The 22,964-nt window shown below is 46.0% G+C and overlaps 1 protein-coding gene across 1 annotated transcript in view; it reads left to right on the top strand.

Annotated features, from left to right (window-relative positions):
• The window catches only part of LOC135393490 (uncharacterized), a 66,330-nt gene extending 43,366 nt beyond the window's left edge, over positions 1–22,964 (top strand). The window contains exons 2-3 of the mRNA XM_064623900.1: positions 18,552–18,849; positions 20,683–22,964. Of these exons, the coding sequence (XP_064479970.1) occupies positions 18,552–18,849; positions 20,683–20,844 (460 nt within the window). The 3' untranslated portion in view covers positions 20,845–22,964. The remainder of the gene's footprint in view (positions 1–18,551; positions 18,850–20,682) is intronic.

Here is a 22,964-nt window from a genome sequence, read left to right on the forward strand (position 1 = left end):
TTACCTCAAATAGACCTGCTTTCTCCGGGTAAACATTTTCGTCTGCAGCGCAATTTAAGAGGCAGACGATGAAACAGTTGAACTGTTGTTCTGTGTGCTGCAATGGTAGATCTATAGGAACGGTTGGATTGGCTAGGATAGGATAAGCGCCGTAATGGACGTCTTACTACGAAATATCAAAGACTACCGTTAAGACCGGATATCTGTTTGTTGTGAGACTAGTGTTAGGTCAAGATCTATAGCGACCTTGTCCTTTTTACCTCTTCTCGAGCGGCGCCGCAGTTTGAAAGTTCATTGGAGGTGGCGCTGCTCATCGGCCCGTTTATTGGTTCCTCAGCTGCTATAATACCTTCAACTTCGTCCCGGCGAGCCCTTTCACCATCACCACCACCATCAATTCATCCTAGAGTCACTAAATAAGCTACGCTTCAGAGTATCGACACTGAGCCGCCATGTTGTTTCGGATGACCTCCAGCGCCATCCATTTAGCGCTCTTCGAAGTGTTGTCTTCTTCCACTGCTGAACTTCACCTTCATCTATTTCTACTGCCAAAATAGAGGTGGGGCTAGAGGTCATCCGAAACAACATGGCGGCTCTTTTTGCCTCACTGTCGCTATGGCGGGCATACTGTCGCTCATCACAGTGTCACTTCATCTTCCCTTAGAATTTTTGTACTACCGGATGCACTGTTTGGGACACGGCTGTCTAAAAGCTCCAGCCCGTGGCCGAGCAGTCCCCTGTCGGCGATGTCGCGCACGAAGGAACTATACCAGTACTGTCTCCGAGGGGAGGCCATGCACCGCCACCTGTCAGAAGAGAGAACCATCGCATACTCGGCGCCGTCTGCTAGAAAGAGCAGTTGAGCGCGGCCTCACCTCGGGGAAGGTATTGGTATAGTTCCTTCGTGCGCGACATCGCCGATAGGGGATCGCTCCGCCAAGGGCTGGAGATTTTAGACAACCGTGTCCCAAACAGTACGTCGTCCCACGGGAGGCGAGTTCTTGCTAATATATGTTATGTGTAAATATACTCCTAATTATTATTAGTAAATTGATTATCATCGTCACTCTTCGCGTTTTCAGGGAAGCTGTTGCTGTCTTTCATGGCATAAAACTCGGAGAATGGGGACACACAAAGAGACAACCACGACACAGAAGCTAAGCGCAACTGACCATCTTTGATGGTCAGTTTTTGATGGTCTTTGATGGTCTTTGAGATTCTGTGTCGTGGTTGTCTCTTTGTGTGTCCCGAATCTCAGGATTTTATGCTAATGGCGGTCCGTCTCCACTAGCTGGCCTTTATATTATTTTTTATTTTTTCTAGTTTTATCTGTTGCTGTCGTCTGCTACGAACGTGTGTTGGCTTCTGGACGTTCAGAATGCAAATTTCCACTACCCAACCATGATAAGGATCTCACGGGCCGATGTGTAGCCCTCCTATAGCTGATTGGGTGGATGGGCTCCGATTGTGACATATATGCCGATTATTGCCGATTATGACATGGTCGGTATAGTCTAGTAGGTCGTGCGTTAGATTCAACCCCTGTAGGCCGTGACATACAGGGCGGTTTCTATTTTTACACTGTGAAACAATTTTCGCCTGAAATGTTATTGTTGTTGCGAGATTATCTTATGAAATTACTCTGTGTCGACCGTACGTTATTATAGACAATATGTACTGAAATCTAACACTGATTGTCTTGTTCTTGCATTTTTCGACTCGCAGCGTCGGTGTTGAAAAACGGCAGCTATGCGTTGTTGCACATTGCTTCCCACCGAAACGTGTGGATTTATATGAAGTGAAGCAAACGTGGAAACTCCTCCGCAGAATTTGAAACAAAAGTAAGTACCACGAAACGCTGAAATTTTATCGCATGAAATTTCGCTAAATTCCTTGCCGACAAATGCTTACTTTTAAACGCAGACGATGTGATAATGCAGAGAGAACGAGAACGCAATATACAGCAGACTACATTTCGTGTCGACGAGTGAACCGATGTATAGTGCACCAACTTTCACAACATATACAGCCGTCGAAAAGCATACGCATCACACTTTGGCGACAAACATGTCGTTCAAACTTCGCTTATTCTAAGATAACTTAGCGAGTCGGCAATCGTCGGCTAGTTCCCCGCTTCGGAACACTCCCTATGGCGTACACTCCCTTTCAAAGACGCAGACGACATTACAGAAGCAGACGAGAAAGTACTGCGCGTAGCAGACGACGGCTTGCAGTGTTGACGGAGGAACCGCCACGCCATTCCGTCATATTTGGCCCGCGGGTGTGTTCATAGCGCTCCGTCCCCTGAAATTATGGGAGGCCTATCTAACTAATTCCTAGGTTGCAAACTGCCTGGGCTGTCATTTTTGAGAGCTTCACTCTTCAACTGCCGGTGGCGGCAAATCATCAGAGGCGCCTTCCTTTCCTCTTTGTTCTTTTTCTCTAACGGGCTATTGTCAGAGAGCTCTGGTACGTTGGGAATGCACTCGAGTACAGGCGGCACGATATTACGTGGGGTGTTTCAGGAAGTGTCGAAAGTTACCTGGCTGTGAGCAGGTGAGTGCCCAAAGCTGCGTAAATAGAGCTCGTTGTACAGTACTGGTACAAGTTGAACGCGAGGCTGCACCGTAATTCCACCAGATATTCTTGTTGGCATCCACTAGTTCTTGTTTCGATAGTTTGTTCTTTAATAGACAACATTTTTTTTTTTTACTTTCCCTTCTTCTGTTGTCCACACTCCATCTCATCTCATTTTCTTGGTACTTGTCGGCATGATACATATGTAAGATATTGATGTTATCTGTAAGAATAAAGTAATTTTAATCGAGTAGGCAAGACATAGGCGCAAGACCTGGTATATCGGTGCCCTGTATACTGCATATTTACTTATATACCTGCACCTATGTGCAACATCGTATAGTTGCAGGGTTTTCTTTTCATTTTTCAACTTTTATGTTATTAATTCAACATTATTTCAAATTACGCTAAAATAGAGACAGTTACACAGTTTATTTATGGTGAATACAATTGTGCGAGAAAATGTTTTCCACTACAACTAATACCATCTCGAGGAACAACTGGTCTTTTTGTAAATGAGCAATTACTAGTCGTTGGAGGCTCATGTGTTTGTGCCCCCCCCCCCCGTGAAGCTGCACGCCCCAGCTATTTGTATTCCATTTATTTTACTATGCAGAATATCTTATTTAAAGGGACTGTGCAATGGTTTCCTCGTTCTCGATTTTATTGAACAGATATGTGGTGTTCCTGAACACATCACCGAAGTTTTACGTTCGGCAATTGAACAGTTTTCTCACCGGAGAAAATTTAAACGAAGTACCGAAGCTATACGACGCTAATACCCCTGGCGGCACGAAATGGCGAGCGGCAGCAGGAGCGCGGGGAAGCTTACGAGCTCCAAGGAATGGCTGGACAGTCCCGTTGGTCGATTCTGGTCAATTCAGTGACGTCATCAAGGACGGCTTTCTCGGTGGCGGTAGAAAACATGGAAAACATGGCAGTGCATGGAGTTGTGTTGTGTAGAGGGCTTGATTTGTTTACTGTATCTTTGAAACACAAGAATAACGCAGGCATTTATAGGAACACTGTGTTCCTTGCTTCTAAGCGCATTCAACGGCGTGAGGCCACAGAGTCGCGGTGTTCACGCTCAACGTTTTCCGTGTTTTCCGCCACCGCCGAGCTAGAAAGATGTCATTGATGACGTCACTGAATTTACAAGTATTGGCCAATGGGACTATTTAACCATTCATCCGAGAAACGATACTCGTGGGTACTTGTGGGCAAGATCGCGTGTCCTTGTACGTTTTAATCCCCCTTTAGTCCTGTCTCCGTGCTGCATTTTTAATATGTACTTGACTCTGTCTCCCCGGTACCAGATGACGTCACCGACGACGTCACCGCATGGTACGCCCATGATTGGCTAACGCTCTTGTCTGCGTGCCTTGTGGATACGCATCCCTATTGAAAATTTGTTCCTGTTACCCCAGCCCAGAGCGTGGGGTCTTAAGGTATTATGGGACGTTTGAGGTAACCCTAGGTCTTGTGGGGGGGGGGGGAAGAAATGGCGCGCTTGCTTTAGTCAGGAAAAATTGCTGGTGCACTCTAAGAAAAAAAGGAATGAAACGGGGAGTAATTGCAGCTTCTACTCTCCTAGTCTGCAATTACTCCCCATTTTAGTCCCCTGAACCGACATTTACTCCCCAGGACTGCGAATTGCCACTGAACTTCGCGAATGGTCTCCTGAATGCAACAGTCTACGTAAATATGTGCCTTTGGTCAATTTGAACGACATAAGGCTATATAACTCAGACAATGTAGCAATTTTCCAGCCACACAGAGTAAGAAACAGTTAGCGCATCTTTCTTCGCAAATTGTGCCCTAGTATGGCGCAAGATTTTATATCACTCGATATATCGCCGTTGACGGTTTGCTTCAAAGTATTTTCGTGCATGCGCACCAATTATGTACCTGGGACTCTTACAACAGCGCGTGAAATGCGGTATTCACTCTGTGACATTCATTTACTCCCGTGCATTTACTCCCGAAAGGGACTATTTTTTGTGGCAATGCAATTACTCCCCAAAAGGAGTAAAAGTACTCCTTTTTTTCTTAGAGTGTACAATTCTTCAGCGGGAAGAACCAACGCCACCTAGACACAGAAGCGCTGCTTATTGCCTCCTCTCCCCCCTTCGCTACGTGGACATATATCGTCAGAATTCGTCTGCTACTGCGCGGTTCGACGTTCTGCGAATTCAAGGGCTCGCAAATGACTGCAGCTTACTTGGAACCTGGAGACCCGAATATTTAGACAAAAAGTGCAACACGCTTTGTAGAAAAAAAACAGTTTTGAGAAAGATTGGGACCGTCTTGCGCTTTATTTCCAAGTTTTCCCATTTAGTACGCGATGTCGTTCAATCACCACGCGCAGACGACGGTGGTTCGTCTTCATGGCCACGACCGGTGGAAGCACGATCGTGATTGGCTGCCGCCGTTGAAAACACTGTCCTGATTGGCTGACTATCGAGTAAGCAGGCTTTGCCTGTCTATGTGGTACTTTGGAAGTACCTCACCGCATCACCATCCTTCAACCTTCTCTATCCTCCATCCATCCGTCTTTCCTTTGTGTTTTGTTTTGCTTTGCGTTCTTTTTCTTTCTTTCTTTTTTTTTCTTTTTTGCTATAGTCGTGACGACGCCCACTTCTGTGTGGCCAGCAACGGCGAGCGTATCCTGCCGTAACCCCCCCCCCCCCCCCTGTCTAGGTGTTGTTGGAAGAACCGTGTGAAGTAAAACGTTCCCGGGGTGTTCGGAAATTTTTGTAGTCCCCTTAATATAAGAGATACTGGCAGTGTAAGCCCGTCTACGACCACACACGCAGACGACACGCAGTGAAGTCGCTGACACCCTAGCAGCGTCCGAGAGAAGTATTTGGCGCTACTGTTTGTCTCGCAGTGTCAACACGCGACTCAGTCGGGGTTTCTCTATAGCTCTCTGGAGTGTGTTTACCTTTCGGTTGGAGGACGGCTGGCCAACGATGACATGAGAGCACTGCAAAAGGGCTCTCCAGTCTTGCGTAACGTTTATCTGCACTGTATTGTTCTTCAATTCAATATTGATTCAGGAATGGCGATACGTATAGCTCTGTAAGCTTCGGCCTTGAAGGCTAACAAGAAAATACTTTTTTTTTTTTTGTAATGTAAATGTTACGCTAAAGCATTGTTCGCGCTCTCACGTGAGATGAGAGCATCCTTCTGTTCATCCGATATATCCCGATCGGTGTGCAGGAACGAAGGCCAACTTGATGGGGTTGCGAGAGGTCATCCCAGGCCAACCCAGATAAACATACAAAACTGTTCTTTGCTCGGATGTGAACCTGCCTTGAAAGTTTCACAGCGAGGACAGTAATAAAAACGGAGAAAATGGGCACCGTCGATACCAAAACTCATGCTGCCCGGTACATCACATCCGCCAGTGACGCAGCGCACGAGGAGTCACGTGCGTACGGCTGCCAATGGGAATGGACGCAACTCTGACGTCTGTGACGTCTGCGCTTTGCTCGGGAGTGTGCTCGAGGGCTTGTATCTCGCTAACTACGACACGTAGAAAAATACTTCTTTTTTTTTCCTCGGTATTCTGGCTGCAGTACAATGCGTCCACGATGTAATGAACCACAACTATGAAAGTGTCTCAACCCCTTAAAGTAACAGTAGTTTATTAAATGGACAGCGAAGAGATTCCCGAAAATTTTGAGTTGTCGGTGCAGAACGGTTGTCAAGTATGACTTTTTTCCTCTCAAATAGACGTGCGACGTTAGCCATATAGCATTTCACGCGGGCGCAATTCACGCGCAAAGAAGCAGCGAGCGGTCGTCCAACACACCTTCTGTACAAGCGGCCTGTCGTCACTTGCGTCGTTTGCTGACTCCAAGCCAGTCTGCAAGTAGTTCGGAACGTCAGCTGCTTCTGGCGACATATTTAGTTTCTCCATCGCGCCGCAGCGGTCGGGTCGCAGCAGTCACCCCTTCCCCCCCCCCCCCCCCCCTGGTTTTGAGTTAATATATTCGTTAGTCTAAGGAATGTTCGGTTCATAATCCATATGATGAGTGCATTAGCGCCCAGGCATGCGTTAGAGATGCTTACAGGTTTCGAGGGCATCTTTGTTTGGCTTCGTTTTGAGTCTGGACCACGGTGTAGAAAGACAGGAGGTGAAGCTTCACTATCTCCCGCGACCAGATAAAGTTCGTACAGGAGGACCGGAGTGCTACTCCATCTGTGGGGCGGAGCGGGAAAATTCGTTGTCACGTGATGCCCCGGCTTGGCGGTCATTGGCTGCTCCGTCCGCTCTCCGTTGCCGCCCAGCGTTTCCTGCTCGGCGTGCCGCGTCGTCTACCCATCTGAGCTGACAGCGCGGTCTTGTTTCTCGTTGATTGCGAAAAGCGCGCCTGGATAAATAATGCTGTAAATACAACCATTATACACGTTTGTTACTAGATTTCTATCTGTTGACTACGGTGGAAGCTGAGGTGCACGGTCTTCCCATACGTTTCTATGTGAAAGGGCAAAAACGATGGGGACACCGGCGCTGCGCCATCTGTCGCGAGGCGTCGAAAACTGCCTTTCTCCCTCTCCGAAACTGACACTATCTGGTCGCGCGCCGTTGCCTCCTTCCATGTGAGTTCCTACTCTTGTCTTTCTTACTTCGTGATCCGGACTGCTGCCGTGTCCTGTTGTATCGGATCACAGGGGTGGCATCCAATGTATTGCTCCGTAGACGAAAGCGTGCTGGGCGAACGCAATGCGTCATGGGCAGGTCCTTGTCGTACGTCACAGCAAACGTCAAGGCACACGTGACCTTAAAGATGGCGGCGCCCGTGATCGACGGCCAAACTGTTTGTAAACAATGCGGTTGTTGTTTCTGGACGACGTTTTGGATGTTTTTCGATCACGGTAATTATTCTTATCCGATAATCTCGCAGTAAAACGCGCAGTTTTACACATAAAGCCTCGTATTGTTGACAACTCCCAAAGATGTGATGACGACCGCGCGTTAAGACTTACCGAGCCGATGCGATGTACTTAAACTAAGGTGAAATGAGCTACCATGTTGCGGAAGAAGCACCGCATAGTTTACGCTGGCAAAATACGGCCATCTCTTGGTGTTAAGACGGTGAAAATATGTCGGTAAACGGCAAAACGACATGTAAACAAAGTCACATGACCTCAAAATGACGTTTTCTATGACGTGCGACCAGGACAAGATGGCAGTTTTGCCAAAAGCACCCGCTTGAGGGTAGTTACAACAATGGCGGGTTTGTGTCACCCTTGTGTATCGGATACGTTTGTCCGATTGACATCGCTAGCAGATCTCCGCCATATTGAAGACAGTCTGTGGCATGGAGGAAGGAATTGACAGGAGACGCCAAAAAGTGAAGCTGAAATGGACCATTTCCATGTCCGCGGTGCCCCTAGCGGCGGGATGTCGAACGCCGTATTTTACTCCTAAACAAACATGGGGACGATTTTCGTCGCGTAGGACAGTAGCAAGAGAAGATTGCAAGAAGAATGCGGGATGGGTGAACGCAGGTTGTACTAATTACGAGTACAAAGCGTCGTCAAGTTTCGGTCTCAAACGTCCACGTAACCTTGACACCGATTATCTCCCCCAAACTAACATGGCGGCCGCCTGCAGGTGGCTCCGCATGCGCATACCTTTACTCGGAGAAGAGCCATTGCCGAATATCCATGTGATATGTCAGCGTTAGTTTCCCGGTATCTGTTTTACAGTTTCCGCTATTGCTACGTGACGGTTAGTTTCAAAATGTATTGGATACCTGCGCCCGTAACGTGCCGAAAGGCCCACAAAGTGTTGTATGCAAGACACTCTTGTTATCCTTCCCAAGTAAAAAGACATGAATGAAGTCCAATGAAGCTCAAACTTGCCCCAGTTGCCCCAAGCTTTTCTTTCCTCTCGAATACCTGCTAGAAGGGGGGGGGGGGGTACCTTGAAATAAAGTGATAAAAATCTCCGTTGCAAAATAAACTACTGTAAATAAATGTTATCGGAATGCACAAAACGCACAGTCGCGCGCTGGAATCTATCAACAGCGAACTTAGACTAACCGGGACATGTGAATGCAAGCACTCAACTTGGACTAACCTATAATAATAAACTAACCCACGTGCTGTGCCGGCGTGTCCGCTGTGCTAAGCCTAACGGCCACTAAAATATGGTTTCCTTTGCTAAAATATTTAGGACATTTAGACATTGAAAACCCGTGAAAGTGACGTGATTAAATCGTGGCATATCATCTTACGAAGCAATCGAGCATTCTCCTTGATTATCTTTGTTTCGAGAACGTAACCCAAGCAGCACAATGTACTGAAAGTCGAGTGCAATAGGGGTGGTCGGGTAGGTGGAAGGCCTTGAACAGACTCGTGAAACTAAGGAACATTGATAAGACACATACCGTCCACCCCTATTGCACTCGACTTTCAGTACATTGTGCTGCTTGGGAAAATTTTGAGATCCGAAATTTCGCCACCAGGAATATCGAGGTCCTCCCCTCGCTAAGGCTCCTTTTGTCTCTCCTGCATGACCTCTGATTCCTGATGAAGAAACGTCCCTAATAACAGTACATATCGACAAAGATAAGATTTGATAACACGGCCTGTGTCTATCATCTCTCTCTCTCTCTCTTTTTTTTTTTTTTTTTTTTGCTTATCCCATCTCTTTGTGTCCTTGAGACTTTCGATTCTGGTACAGACTTACACAGAAAAGGTCACCAACGTCTTCCACAAAGCAAATAAACAACAAATATAGTTGCGTGCGTTAACAATCCACATAATAATTACAACCAAACTTCTCAAAGTCCCACCCCCACCCCGCACACAAAATCCACCCACTTCCGTATAGTCTTCAAACGAAAGCTGTGCCGCAAAGCAAATTTCGGCCCACATCAGCATAGGTTACTGATGGGTTTACTGATAGACCACCACGAAAACAACCTAGGTGTTTTCTTTTTTTTTTTTTTTATCCCTTCAGAACGGCTCTATTTTCGGTGCGAAAAAATAAAAGCGAAATACGAAACCGTCGCTGTGTTAGGACCACCGACACCGCAAAAGACCAGGCGCGCATTCAGCAGCAGCACACCCGCACGCACACACAGTCGGCGATTGACCGCACACTACCTTAATCATAGGGTTCACGCGCCGAAGGACACGCACCACTTGACGACTGCTTTTATATGAAGAGTACCGACATTTCCTTGTCTTCTGACGATCGCAGAAAGAGGTCGTGACCCTCTCTAAAGAGAGATTCCGCTGTGCGTCTTCCCTCTTTTTTTATATATATATATGTACGCCCCCCCCCCCCCCCTCTCTGTTTGTCGCTATTCCTTCAAGTATTCTTGTTCTCCTGCTTCGAAATTCAAGAGGAAGGGATATTGCAGGCGCAGGAACGAACGAGTGCGTTATCTTGAGGTGCTGGGCTTTAGGTTGTGTGATTGGCTCCGGTTTGCTAAATGCTCATGACGTCGTATTCCGCATTAGGCGCGATTAATAAGTACCTGTACCTCTGAACAGGTCAACTCTGCCGAAAAATCTGACGATAATTGGCTTACCCGGGTACATGACGCCTCCGGATCACAATGTAGTGCAGCCGCGCATGCAGTTGCTTGAACACCGATCATGTTGCGAAAACACTCATCGAAGAAGACATGCTTAGTGCAAATTTGCGTGCGTTTTAAAGGAAACGCGTCAAATATTCGCGTCATAACACGCCGCCAACCGACCTAACAACGAGCGGTCTACTTTATCTCGTGGTGGATACACCTAGCTGTAACTGTAGACGTTTGTTTTTTTTCTGTTGCAGTGTGCAGAACATTGTGCACGCGAAACTTACACATAAATCAGAACCTCTCAAGAGGAATGGAGAGGAATGGGAGAGTTTCGTTTTCACAACAACGCGCGCGTTTCATTACAACGATGCCCGCTTGCGATGCCATAAATGCGATGGAGGTGACCCGGGTTCCGGGCGCTATCTGTGCTGTCTGGATGTTTTCCCTGGGCTTTCCTCGGACCCTTCATGACAAATGTCGGCATAGTTCCCTGTGAAGTCGGCCCAGGACGCACGTACCCCCCCCCCCTCCAAGCAACATGCCGCCAGGCAGGAAGAGCGTTCGGAAATATCGCGCCACCACCCCCACCACCACCAACAATGTCATATTTTTTTTATCCAGCCTATATATGGTATATTTATTGATGTTCTCCAAGACTGTTTGTCTTGTTTTTTTTTTTTTTTTTTGCTTGTCATGGCCCACAGATAAGACAATATTTGGAATCACATATAACAATTGTAATTATCGCTGTAATTATCGTACAAAGAGATCCACCTTCCTTTACGGCTGCCGCTTCCTACCTTGCCCACAAAGTCAGATGCGCCAACTTAGTCTAGCAACACTGATCAGCCTCTGTCGCAGTGCTTTCAACCCCTTCAACGAAAGTACGAAGAAAGTACGAAAGTGCAAGCGCCGACCAAGAACCGGCGGAGCAAAAAAAAAAAGGGAAAAAGCTTCGTGACATAAGAAATCGACGAAGAACATCAGCGCACAACAGTCGGCAATTCGGGCTTTCATCGTTGTGCGAGCTCATTACAAAACTATGCGGCTGATGCACAAATCGACGTCCGCTTGCCAAGGTTGCCATCTTTTCCCGCGGTAGAACCGCCAAAAAACGGCTCGAGGAACTAAACAAAACGCAACAATCAGGCCCCCGCCTGTAATAACAGCGCATCGTCTGCGAGTGTAGTCAGCATGAGCAACTTCTGCGTCCAAGAACTTGACACGTAAATTGGCCCCTTCTGTCACGCGGCTCCAACAGTACCGAGGATGCCCGCTAGGTGTCATTAGTCGACGGGGGGGCATTAGGCAGTTGGCAACAACAACACCGCCACGAGAAGCGAATGTCCACTATGATGAGTTAGTAATATTGCGTGCTAGACACGGCGGAAGTTTGAGTGCAGAATGAGGCTGTTGGCCACCCTGAGCAGCATGCGGGTACTGTTTGGGTGTCTTTGTGAGAGAACATCGGGAATTATTGTCGTGATTGAGTGGTCCAGTTCCGTTATTTTACGAGGGTGGGGCAAGAAGTCTGGCAACGTGTACAGTTCTTTTCTCTTTTTTTTTTCTCTTTTCTTTTTTTTAGTGCACAGTCGTGTAGTAGCTCCTGCATGACAAGCGTCTGCTATTTGGGCAGTAACATTAAGGATAAATTGGTGCAAATAAAATAGAAGAGATTGGCCGTCGTGAAAGAATAGGTCGTCGGCTCCAGGATTCTCGTATAATCATGAGAAAGGTAGCGGTGGGCCTTCACCGATAATAATTACATTGTGTTTAGCGGGTGCCGCGGGACTGCAACTTTTGTAAGTTGTGTCCATGCGTGCATCAGTACAGAGGGGATAGAAAGCAAGAGCAGGGGGAGTCAGAGCCTTCCGATCTTTGCAGACATGTGATATCAATGCAGCTTAGCTTACTACGTGATATTTTGCGCACATCACAACATCGATTGCGCACAACAACTATACATCATAGCCGAACGCAGTTTCTCTGGATGCTTCTAACGTCAGAAATCACGTGTCAATTTGAACCAAGCACGACAACTAACAACTCAATACCACACCAGTAGAGGGCGCTTCCGATCGACAATCAGACAAGTTCAATGATTATTCTAATTTAAAAACGTGTGCGCAGGTTCACCCTTCAAAAACAGATTGGAAATCCCTACTCAATCATCGGCGATGTGTTTCTTTTTCTTTCTTTTTTTCTTTTTTTCGAAGTCGATCAGTGTAACGCAGCGGGCAGCCGCGGAGTTTCATTTCAGTATCACTAAAAATGTTCTCATTTCACTGAAAATTCATCTGCTACGGACGGACACAACGTGGCGCTACTTGCGGCGTACTGTGTACGTCACGGAGTGACATTGACGTCACTCATCGTGCTCTCTGAAGGAGTTGAGGGTTTCCTGGAGGGTGTCCGGCGCTGACCTCTTTTGCGTGCTAGAGGTCAACCGCTGCGATTATCGTTTTTGCGCTAGAGCGCACATTATTTTTTGCACAATGATTCACAACAACAACAAAAGAACAAGACAAAAAAACAAAAAACGAAGAATTTGTGGAGTGGGTCTTCGCTGCTCTTGTAACTTGGTCTTGGCACGATGAACATTTCTTTTGGCTTGGAGCAGTTCGAGTCGTACCTTTATACATTCCTTTACCATATACTCTGGCGCATCATGCTCTGGTTGCTTTCTCTTTTCTTCTTTTTTTTTTCTCTCTTCTTTTTCTTTTTGCTTTGCCAGTGAACACCGAGGCGCCAAGAACGAAGAGATACGGCTACTTCCCTTCACCCATGTACAAACCTATAATACGCAAGTCACTCCAATAATTAATCTGCAATCAGCAAAATTGCTGTCCTATCAGCGACACATCGGGCCATTTAATAATTACTGGTAATATGCCGAGTGACGTCCCCGTGTTGCGAAATGTCAGGCCGCTAATGATTTCATCCGTGCCGCGATATCATTAGCCAAAAGGAAGCGACGTCCTGTATGTGGATGTGTGCTGTGGATGATGAATAATGGATGTGTCTGTCGCAATCTGCGGCCTGATTTCTCGTAGACGAACCTCTTTATCCGAGCCACGCGCCCAAATTCATGAAATAAGTTTGGAACCCACAAATTTTATTCGCTTGCGCTGAAATATGCCTCTGCTTGTCAACTTGGACGCATAATATTAAGGTTCACCATTTCAACATGCCGCTGACACGGCCGAAGGCGCCTGAAGAGCATATGGCAGGATGACGCATGATAGCTGATGTGATCTTGAGTAGGCAGCTTGTCCTTGTGTCTGAAGAAAGCGCGGATGGAAGGGAACAAACACGTATGGAGAACCACTGAACACCAAATCGTCATCACTATAGCCTTTAAAAAAAGAAAGATACCATAATTGGAAGAAGCGAGAAAGAGAGAGAGAGAGCGGGGTATGATGATACGATGATTATCACATTGGACGGTCAGGTTGGAGGTGGTGTCGATCAATCATCTCCGACTCATGACCATCAACGCTCTGTCCTAAAAGCACTTCTACAGTTCTTGGACACCGTATAAGGACGTCGGTCCTCAACAACAACAACAACTTTATTTGCAGCCTTGGAGAGTGGGGAGTTTCATCGCAACAGGCGATACTCTACCCCATTGCTTGGTGGAATGGGGGGAATAAAATAACGAGCCCCTTTACAATAACGATCGAAGTCCGATGGTGTCCAGAAATGTCAGAAGAGCTTTGAGCGCAGAGCGTTGCTGGGCTGGATTGGGCCGGGGACCAAGCAATTTCGGTAGGGAGAAAGGGCGAGAGTCCAGCTGACGAAGAGACTCGGAGAGTGTGGTTCGGGAAGGTTCGTAGTGAGGGCAATGAAGAAGAATGTGCTCCAGATCCTCAAGAGCACCACAGTGGCAGCAGGTGGGAGAATCAATTTGTCTCAAGCGGTAACGCCACTGAGCTGTAAAGGCCACATCGAGGCGCATGCGGTGGATTAATGAATTTGAAGCGCTATTTGCTGCCATATCATCAGCAACTATCGTCAAAGGTGTGTAGAGTGCTAACAAATCACGCCAAACCTAATAACTGAAAGGAAAAAAATCAAGATCCGACCCTCCCTGTGTGTTATCAGTACCCTATATATTCGGCCATTTCCTTTCGGCGGAGGGGCGGGTCATTGATTTGATGGCGTGTTATTACCGAGCGGTCTGTCCTTCAGGTCAGAGGTTGCCCGCCTGAGCGTGGCCGACTACGGAAAGCTGTTCGTCCTGGGCCGACTTCACAGGGGTCTCTAGGGAAAGCACCCAGAAGGCACAATCGGTCACCTCTTGGTCACGGCGTGGAAGGCCAGCATCTAAGCCACTAATGGGGTCTGGTAGTTCCGTGGTAGAGCATGTTGTGAAAACAGAAATGCCCTTAACCCACCATTTAGAAGTCGCGTGTGAGAAAATCGCCATCTTGTTCTGCGTCACACGTCATAGGGAACATGATTTTGAGGTGATGTGGCGTTGTTTATATTCCGTTTTGACACTTGCGGACACTTCCCTGCCGGCAGTCAAACGATTAGACTAGCGCATTTGTAGAGTGTATATAGGCAAATACCAAGCTTTTTTCAAAACTGAAACTGGGAACGCTGAAAAGTGGACTCCTTCGAATAATACGTAATTCCGTGGTACGTCACGTGACACGAATGCCGTATTCAAACCACAGACCTAACGCGATACCACGTCGCATCCACATAATAAACAAATATAACCTAATTGAAAGGTTACGGCAACCGCTAGAACCCAACACAGTGTTGCCAGTTTAATCGACTCGCATACGCGATTGCACATCAACGACACAACACAGTGTGTATCGCATTCTTGAGTACAGACTGCAGCCATTCCTCTCAGACCTCAATGTCAACTTTATATGACACTGGTCGTTTTAGCCTTAGCTTACTCGTTCCGTTCGCTATTTCATCTGCCGCAATTCCGTTGTAAGAATTTCGCTGAAGATTTATCTATCCTGTTTGATACCTTCCTTGCAAATCCTAAAACCCCTCCCCCCTTTAAATCCCTCCGAGCATGGACATGGTCGTGGAGTCGGCGCTCTCGTTTTCTCTCGATGGTTGCTGCAGCCGCCATGATCTGCTTTGTTTGTCGTCTGCCCATGAGCACAAGTTGAATTGGTGTCGTCTGGTTTCGGCTGCCATTGTGATGCAATGCGGAGATGGCCGTTTTATGCGTTTCAAACGCAAATCTCGTTGTGCGTCTAACGACATACACGCGTGCACTGCCTACGACGAGGTGTCATTAGTTGCCAGACAAGATTCCGGATCGCATGCCTTCATTGCCGAAACCGCAAGTGAATACCATTAACCGTTGCACCTTATCTGCTTATTTTTTTTATTTCTAGAATTGGGACTGTGCCTTCACGATTTATTGATGGCACGTTGTTGATTAACGTTCTTGAAGGTGGTCTCCCGTGTTTTTTTTTTTTTTTGTGTGTGTGTGTGTGTTGTAGATCTTGCAAGCTGCTTTCGGCAGTGGCAAAGGATAAGTATATGCAAGCCATGCACTTACCGTGCATTAAGACGAGCAATACTCCTTGGAATACTCAAACGGAAGATGCGCACTGCTACCAAGTGAGCGCGAGCGGTCGACTTTGATCATCTACGCATGGGGCATATCCTCCGGCAAGCCGTAAGATATTCCGTAGCAGACGACAGGTTCGATGGTGTCGTCTGCTATGTGTGGAGCATGTGTGTGCCATGTCGGTTGCACCAGAGCCGTGTATTAAAAGGGAGTTTGGCCATTAATGGGACCTGCCCGTACTTGGTGCTCCACCCACTTTTTTTAGCTGTCTGACCAATCACGAGCCCAAAATACAATTCGTTATTAATCCCTGCTGGCGCTCGGAAAGCGCGCGAACATGACTGCTCGGCACCTGGAAAAAAAGTTGCCACGAAGTGACCACCCGAATTCGCTATTAGAGTAGGTCTCCTATGACCTACTCTGTGAACGTTGAGCAGAACCGCTTGTTGGAACAGACTGTCGGTATTGCACGTATTTCAATTTGAAACATAACAAGACGGGGTCAAGAATAGACAAAGGTGTGTGTATGAATAAATGTCTGTCGTGCAATGCAAATTTTAGGCATCCGTAGCGTTTTTCTTGCTATTTTCTGGCGATCGCTGTCGTTACTAGGCCTAACAAGGACGACGAAACGCATTCATAAAACCTCGTAAACATCGATACTGCAGCGTAATTTAAAGGTGATTTCCAAGATTATTACAATAACATACATACATGCAGAATAAAATTAAAGTTATTGATGGAAATTCTTTGTCATGAAATTCCGAGCTGTTCCAAGTTACGCCGCCATTTTTGGGGAAATTTTCGGTGTCATGGCTTCTCCCATGCCAAACTGCGGCCAATGAAAAACGCTGAAGTTTGATTGAGAGGGCGTCCAGTTATCATCATTCAACGAGTACGAGTTTTCGTGGGAACTGTTGCTGTCGTCTGCTACGATCAAAATTCAAATTTTCATTATCCAATCACGATGGAAATCTCGCGGGCCGATGCGTAGCGCCCCTAGCGGACAGTGCGGACGGGCTCCTGCACTCTCCTGCATAGGAGGTGCCGATTATGACATGGTCGCTAAATCTAGTAGGTCGTGGTATGTACGCGCATTCACGATACAGTCTGATCACAAGACCGTCTGCTAACAAGATAGCATCTCTAAATTTTATCCCCATCCTATGTATACCAGCCATCACGCTATAACAAGGGGCGCGGTGAGATTCACACCTACCCATCTGTCTGCCGTCGTTAAAGCGCACTTCCGCATCCTCGTTAGCTTAAGTATAACAGCCGAATACCTCGTGCGATTGACAGCAACATAAAAACCACACCTGTCCCTTTCGAAGCAGACGGACGGCCTGCACGAGAAGCGTTATATCTCGCCCCCCTCCTTCCCTGGTCGTTTAGTGCTCGCTCGCAGACGACGACGTGCCTTTGTAGGGAGGGACCTGCGAACCCTTTAGCAGAACATAGCGTGCGCGTAGGGGTGCTTGAGAGGGGGGCTTAAAGGGGTCCGCCCCTGTGTGAAAGGAAGCGATTGACGCCGATCTCGGGTACGTTCACTTTCGACTGGTTCTTGATCTCTTCGTGTAAGCTAACGAGAGTGTTAGGGCGTTGTAGAAGTCAGTGAACTCATCGGCAGAGTGCGCCACTGGTATTCATCCTCTGTTTGCGAAAGGATTGAGTGACGGATGGCGGTTTAAGCGAGTAGGTCGCCTTGCATGGACCGCTGTGTGGCATAAGGGCGTTGGACATCTTTGAAATGATTGCGTACGACAAATATCTCAACCACTTGTGTTTGTGACACAATGACGTACAAAAGATCACGCGGCAAAAAAATTGAGTTCGACTTGGTTGCCAACGAAAGGGGAGAAAACGCCTGGAAGATGAAAATGGGCTCCTTTTTTGGGCATTTGTGCCAAACGCGTTGAGATGTGGTAGCTTTATAATGCCATGTCGTTTGCGGCGATTTTTGACCAAACTTTTTTGAAATCACTATTAAACCTTTAATTGAAAGTGTTTTCATGTTCTGTGAAATCGTTTGATTTTTGTTGTTGTTGTTTTACGTTGATATTGTGGTGGATACACAATTTTAGCCTACCGTAAATACAGTCCTTCGACCACGTGTTGCTGGTGTCACTGTCGCTCGGTCGGTCCAAAAAGCTCTCGCTTTAAAATGCAGTGTCCCGCAATCAACCTCAGAATATACAGAAAAATGGCTGTGATCTTTGTTCTGGGCCCCGTGGGAACCATGCTGTTCATCCACGTTTGCATGAAATATACATATCTGCATGCCTACGTGCAAAAAGATTTCACTATACGAAACGCTTGTCTTGAAAAAAATTGTCTGTAACCACGATAAGCTATCGTGTTGTATTTGACTGGATATCACGAAAGAACGATTAGAGATAATTACTGCTCAAGATTAGTAGAGAAAATTATAATGTTTATTTATTTTTATTGTATTTATTTTACAGTACACCAAGGTCCTAATGGACATTACATGTGGGTGGGAATACAGTGGGAATTAAGAAAGGAATGTTTGCTATACACAGTCTTATGCAATACCAAAGTGTGATAGAGCAGTGTACACAGTGTTACAAAAAACAATACAAAAACATGAATGCGTACATATAGAAAGTATAAATACAATAAAACTACAGCACTGTATACATTGATGTGAATGGTGATCATGGTATAAGAGTGAGCGCTTAGTAGTGAGTATAAGAGTGCTTGCGGAAAGTACATTTTTTCGTCGATGAGTGAGAGGTTAGTGGGGAGGTCATTCCAATCGATGGCAGTTTTCGATGACAGATTAATAGGCAGCAAATAATATCCCTTACCTAATTTACTTGTTTATTTATTTATTTTCCTGTTCATAGGTTCTCGACGTCACCATCCACAAGAACAGCAGCCGTGGCCTTGCTGTTGGCCACCTTGATAGTGACGTCACCCACCCCGGGTAGCGGCGCCGCTGGGGTAGTCGAATGGGCAGCGCAAGCGTCCGACTTTCTCGCCCCCTTGCGGTCTATGTGGAAACGTGCCTCCCTTCGTGACTCCCCCGTCTACTACGTCAGCACCTTCCTGCGACCCAAGCAACCCCCGAAGCCAGCGGCTGACATTTTCTCACCGCTTTTCAAGCTCCCCATTCAGTTTATGTCCAACGCGCGCCCTCTCGAGGTGAGTATCGGCATTATGTGGTCACGTTTCCCGATTGCCACATGGTATAGACCGGTGTTGCAGCGATGCCCTGCTCTTAGGACTTGGTGTATTTAATTCCACGGGCTACATTAATATTTATGCTCTTCATTTATCACTATATTACATTATTATTATTATTATTATTATTATTATTATTATTATTATTATTATTATTATTATTATCTTAATATAATTAATTAAAACTGGCTTTCAAGGAAAAATCAATCTTTGCGTCCGGCAATAACCAGCTTCTCATATATTTGTTTTAAGCCCTTAGTTCCTAATGCGGTTTATTGACACTGTCTCGCTTATCCTTGTACAAGTTATTGCTTACACTAAGTAGTCTAAATGTAATTGTTAAGAATACCGCTTTGCCTTTTTTACGTTTTATGCATTTAGTATTCGGAGCGGTAGTGCAATAACCCATTAAACCCTACAGTCTTAATCTATAAATATATGATTAGGTTGAACAAAGTAATTACACGTTGTACTTTTATTCCTACGAACCGCCATGTATAGAGTCTGCATAACAGCCATTAATTTTGTCTTCCACCTGTCTTCTTCTTTCTGTCTTCTATTATTCGTACTCAAACATGGGGGCATAAAGGATAAATACTCTCGTCAATAATTCGACTTGATGGGAAATAACGCAGGCACTAATTTCAACCCGCAGGTGAACCGCGATTTAGATGTTCCAGAAACGTAAGGACGGGTGTACTATTAAATTTCCCTTTATTCTAACCCATGCGTCCGTCTTACGATCTTAAAATTTTGAAATTTTTTTTCAGAGTTGGGTGCGATTTCTTCGCAGTTAAGAGAAAGCAGTTACATTTTACTGCTTTCACGTGAATTCGTTTAAATGCTATATAGCATACAATAGTCTCTGTTACCTTTATACGGCTATATGTTATACGGCTCTGCGGCCTATGTGGCTAATTCTTCATTATGAGTGCATTATGCACGCACTTGCGGTTCACGAGGATGTCTGTGCATGGAGGCGGAAGACATGAGGGAAATCTTAGGCTGTCCCCCAAAGCGGCAAAGCCAATTATAGAACACGTCTGCACGACGAATGCCGCACGATCTACGACTATATAGATAGAGACCTGGGCAGGTACCGCAATCCTCTACAGAAGAGCCGGGAGAAGGGTTCATTTCTTCACACTTTACTTTTTACTACTTCACATTATTGGGGAGAGGAAATGACGTCATCTGCCTGCTTCTTGCATTGCCGACGACACCTAGATAATCAAAATCCAGTCCCATAACAGTCCGCCAATGACGACCATGCTTTCGGTGGCCGTGTCCATGGGTACGAGCCAATATCAGCCGCATGGAGAGTCACTGGTTGCCACATAAAGCCTGTATTCGAAATAGTCTGCGGCGATTGGCTCAAACAGACAACATCCCGACCCCTATACATGTCCACGTAAAATGAAGGAGCGTCAAGGAACCTTCCTTGAGACGAGGGAAGACAACGAACAGACATGTAGCAAGAAGATCCTGATTGCTTCATGCTTCAGACAGCTTCAGATTCGTGGAACCTAGCCCTCCCCTTCCAGTTTGTTTCGGTTTCAGCCTGTGTAGCAACGTCTTGATGACGTTTCCCGGGTATAGGTCTATTCTTTTTTACAAATGTTAGTCGGTGACATGATGAATGTTGCAGTGACAATAACTCCCTTTAGTGAAGCAGAATTTTGCGTTAAATTTGCTCGGTTGAAACGTGGTGAAACCGGGCAATAGTACGATTTTCATATTTGACTGGCGGTTCTTCACTAACTCTTTCGTTTCGTTTTCTTTATCTTCCAACAGGTTGTTAAGGGACTCAGCAAGCAGACACTGACGAAGCCCTTCAACAAGAAGAATCTCTACCAAAACTCCAAGATGTTTTACCTGCCACTTAAGTTCCTGGCTAACGGAAAGCCCAACCGACGAGTCATCATCAAACCGCGATCGTTTTATTTGACAAGATAGAAGACATCACAAAGAAAACTACCCTCAAGTTTACAGGGGGATACAGCTCACAAGTTCCATTTTGTACAGCTACGCCGCATTCACTTGTGTGCGTTGTGCTTCGCAGGAATTCGTCTCTTCCTACGCGGCAGAAAGTAGATCCCAGTCGTTGGAGAATGCGGAGGGAATTTTTGTGCGCTAAACGAACGCACTTGTATAACCAGCGGAACTCTGTCGGTGCGGCGTCCTCAGTGTCGTCTGCAACGTCGTCTGCTTCTACAACAGTGCTACGATCGGTGTTCACAGGAAGTGGACCCAATGACGTCAGGGTATTTCGGAGTTCATTCGTATAGCCGTCGCGTTCTGTTCTGCGCCACCGCGCATGTAGCTCCATCTCTTATGCGAGTTACTAAACATGGTTACTAGAATAAGATGCTTATGGGGCCGTCGTTCATACAGCACTCGCAGAAATTGCTTTAAGAATACGCCGACTTAAATGCTTCACAAGCAGAAAAAGCGACATAGCAAAGGAGCCGCGTTGCCGGCCGCGCACGTGACTCGTCTCCATAAAAGGTCGCGAGAAGCACGGTCGTGATTGGCGGACTCTTAACGACTATACATCACGTCGTTTAACGGTCTTTATTTTAGGTGGCGCTGTCAATGCTGATTTCCCAGCGGTTTCCCAGCATTTCCTGTTTATCGTACAGACGATTGTGAACTTACATGATCGAAGTTACCGTTCACCCATATTGGCCTTTTTTTATTTTAATTTTTCTTTTTCTACTCTCTCTCGCCTCCCTTCCCCTCTTTATTCGCAGCAGCTATATTGACGCTTTTTTTTTTTTCGTTTTTTACGACATGATCGAACATATTCGTGAGCGCTGTTAGCATCTTCCCCATTCCTACTGGCTATGATTACGGTGAACTCTAAGAGCGGACTTCTGAGTGTGTGAAATGAACTGTGACGCCTATTGCGCCTATTTCGTCAAGGACACTTTAGACATAGTTTTTCTTTTTTCCTTGTGTTTTTAGTGCGGCTTCTTTTATCTTTTCTTTTCTTTTTTCTCTTCTTTTTACTCATCCAAACGGAAGACGGACCCTAATGTGCCTTGAGGAGAACGTGTTGTCCGCTTTCTTCTTCTTTTTTTTTTTTTTTTTTTCCTTATTGTTCAGTAAATGATTTTTTTTTTTTTTTTCGTTCCCGTTTTTACCCAGAGTGGTGCCATGAATGAAGTGCTAGCGCCTGTGTTTCGTTGATTGATTGATTGATGAATGTTGTGTGAGATTCGCAGTGCGGTTGCGAACAAGCTGCAAGAGTGTTTGATCGTTTGTTGAGATATGTTTCGCTTTTCAGAGGTTATTGCTTGCAGCACCAGCAATCAGATAACGCAGCGAGATTTGATTGGTTTAAACCACCTGCGAAGAGACTAGCAGCACCACTTCGATACTACTTATAGATATTATTACACTCAAATGGAGAGCTTGAATGCTTGATATCAAGGACGCTCAAGTATAATATGCGATGAACATAGCAGGAGCTCCTGCGGAAACTGCCCAGTCTGTAACGCCACCTATCGCGGCGAAGGCGAACTGGACCGTAGTTGTACTTGGTCCAGCAGATGGCGCAACCTGTGTAATTAGTACAGAGAATGAGTTGGAACGGGTGAATAAGCGGGACTTTGACAAATTATTTTTCTGTTTTTTTATACTTCTTTAGTTTCTGTAAAGTTCGATAAAATGCGTGATGTGTACATATTTCATCTCATGTCAGGAGTTCGAAGCTTTTTTGTGCCTTGTACATGTGCTGCCTTGTACAGAAGGTTTGAGTGAGCTTTTGATGTGATTACAGTTTATGTGAAATAAAAAAAAAACACTTCAAGGGTTACCACCAGTTTGGAATGTAAATACATTACCAAGGTAAGATTTGACTGGCCTTTTTTCTTCTTCTTCTTCGTTTGTGTTTGCTGCCGCGAAGCTGCCGCGAGTTTGAGTTCGTAATTTTTTTTTTTTTATTATTATTGAAAGATGATTGTTTTGTAGTTTTGAAGTGCCTAAAACTGACACGAAGCAAAGCTGTTTCCTTCTATGTACACGCGTTCTACATTTCTCCGTTGTGCTTGTGGGAAATAAACGATTTCGAA

This window comes from Ornithodoros turicata, chromosome 4, assembly GCF_037126465.1.
Source record: "Ornithodoros turicata isolate Travis chromosome 4, ASM3712646v1, whole genome shotgun sequence".
Classification (NCBI taxonomy): Eukaryota; Metazoa; Arthropoda; class Arachnida; order Ixodida; family Argasidae; genus Ornithodoros; species Ornithodoros turicata.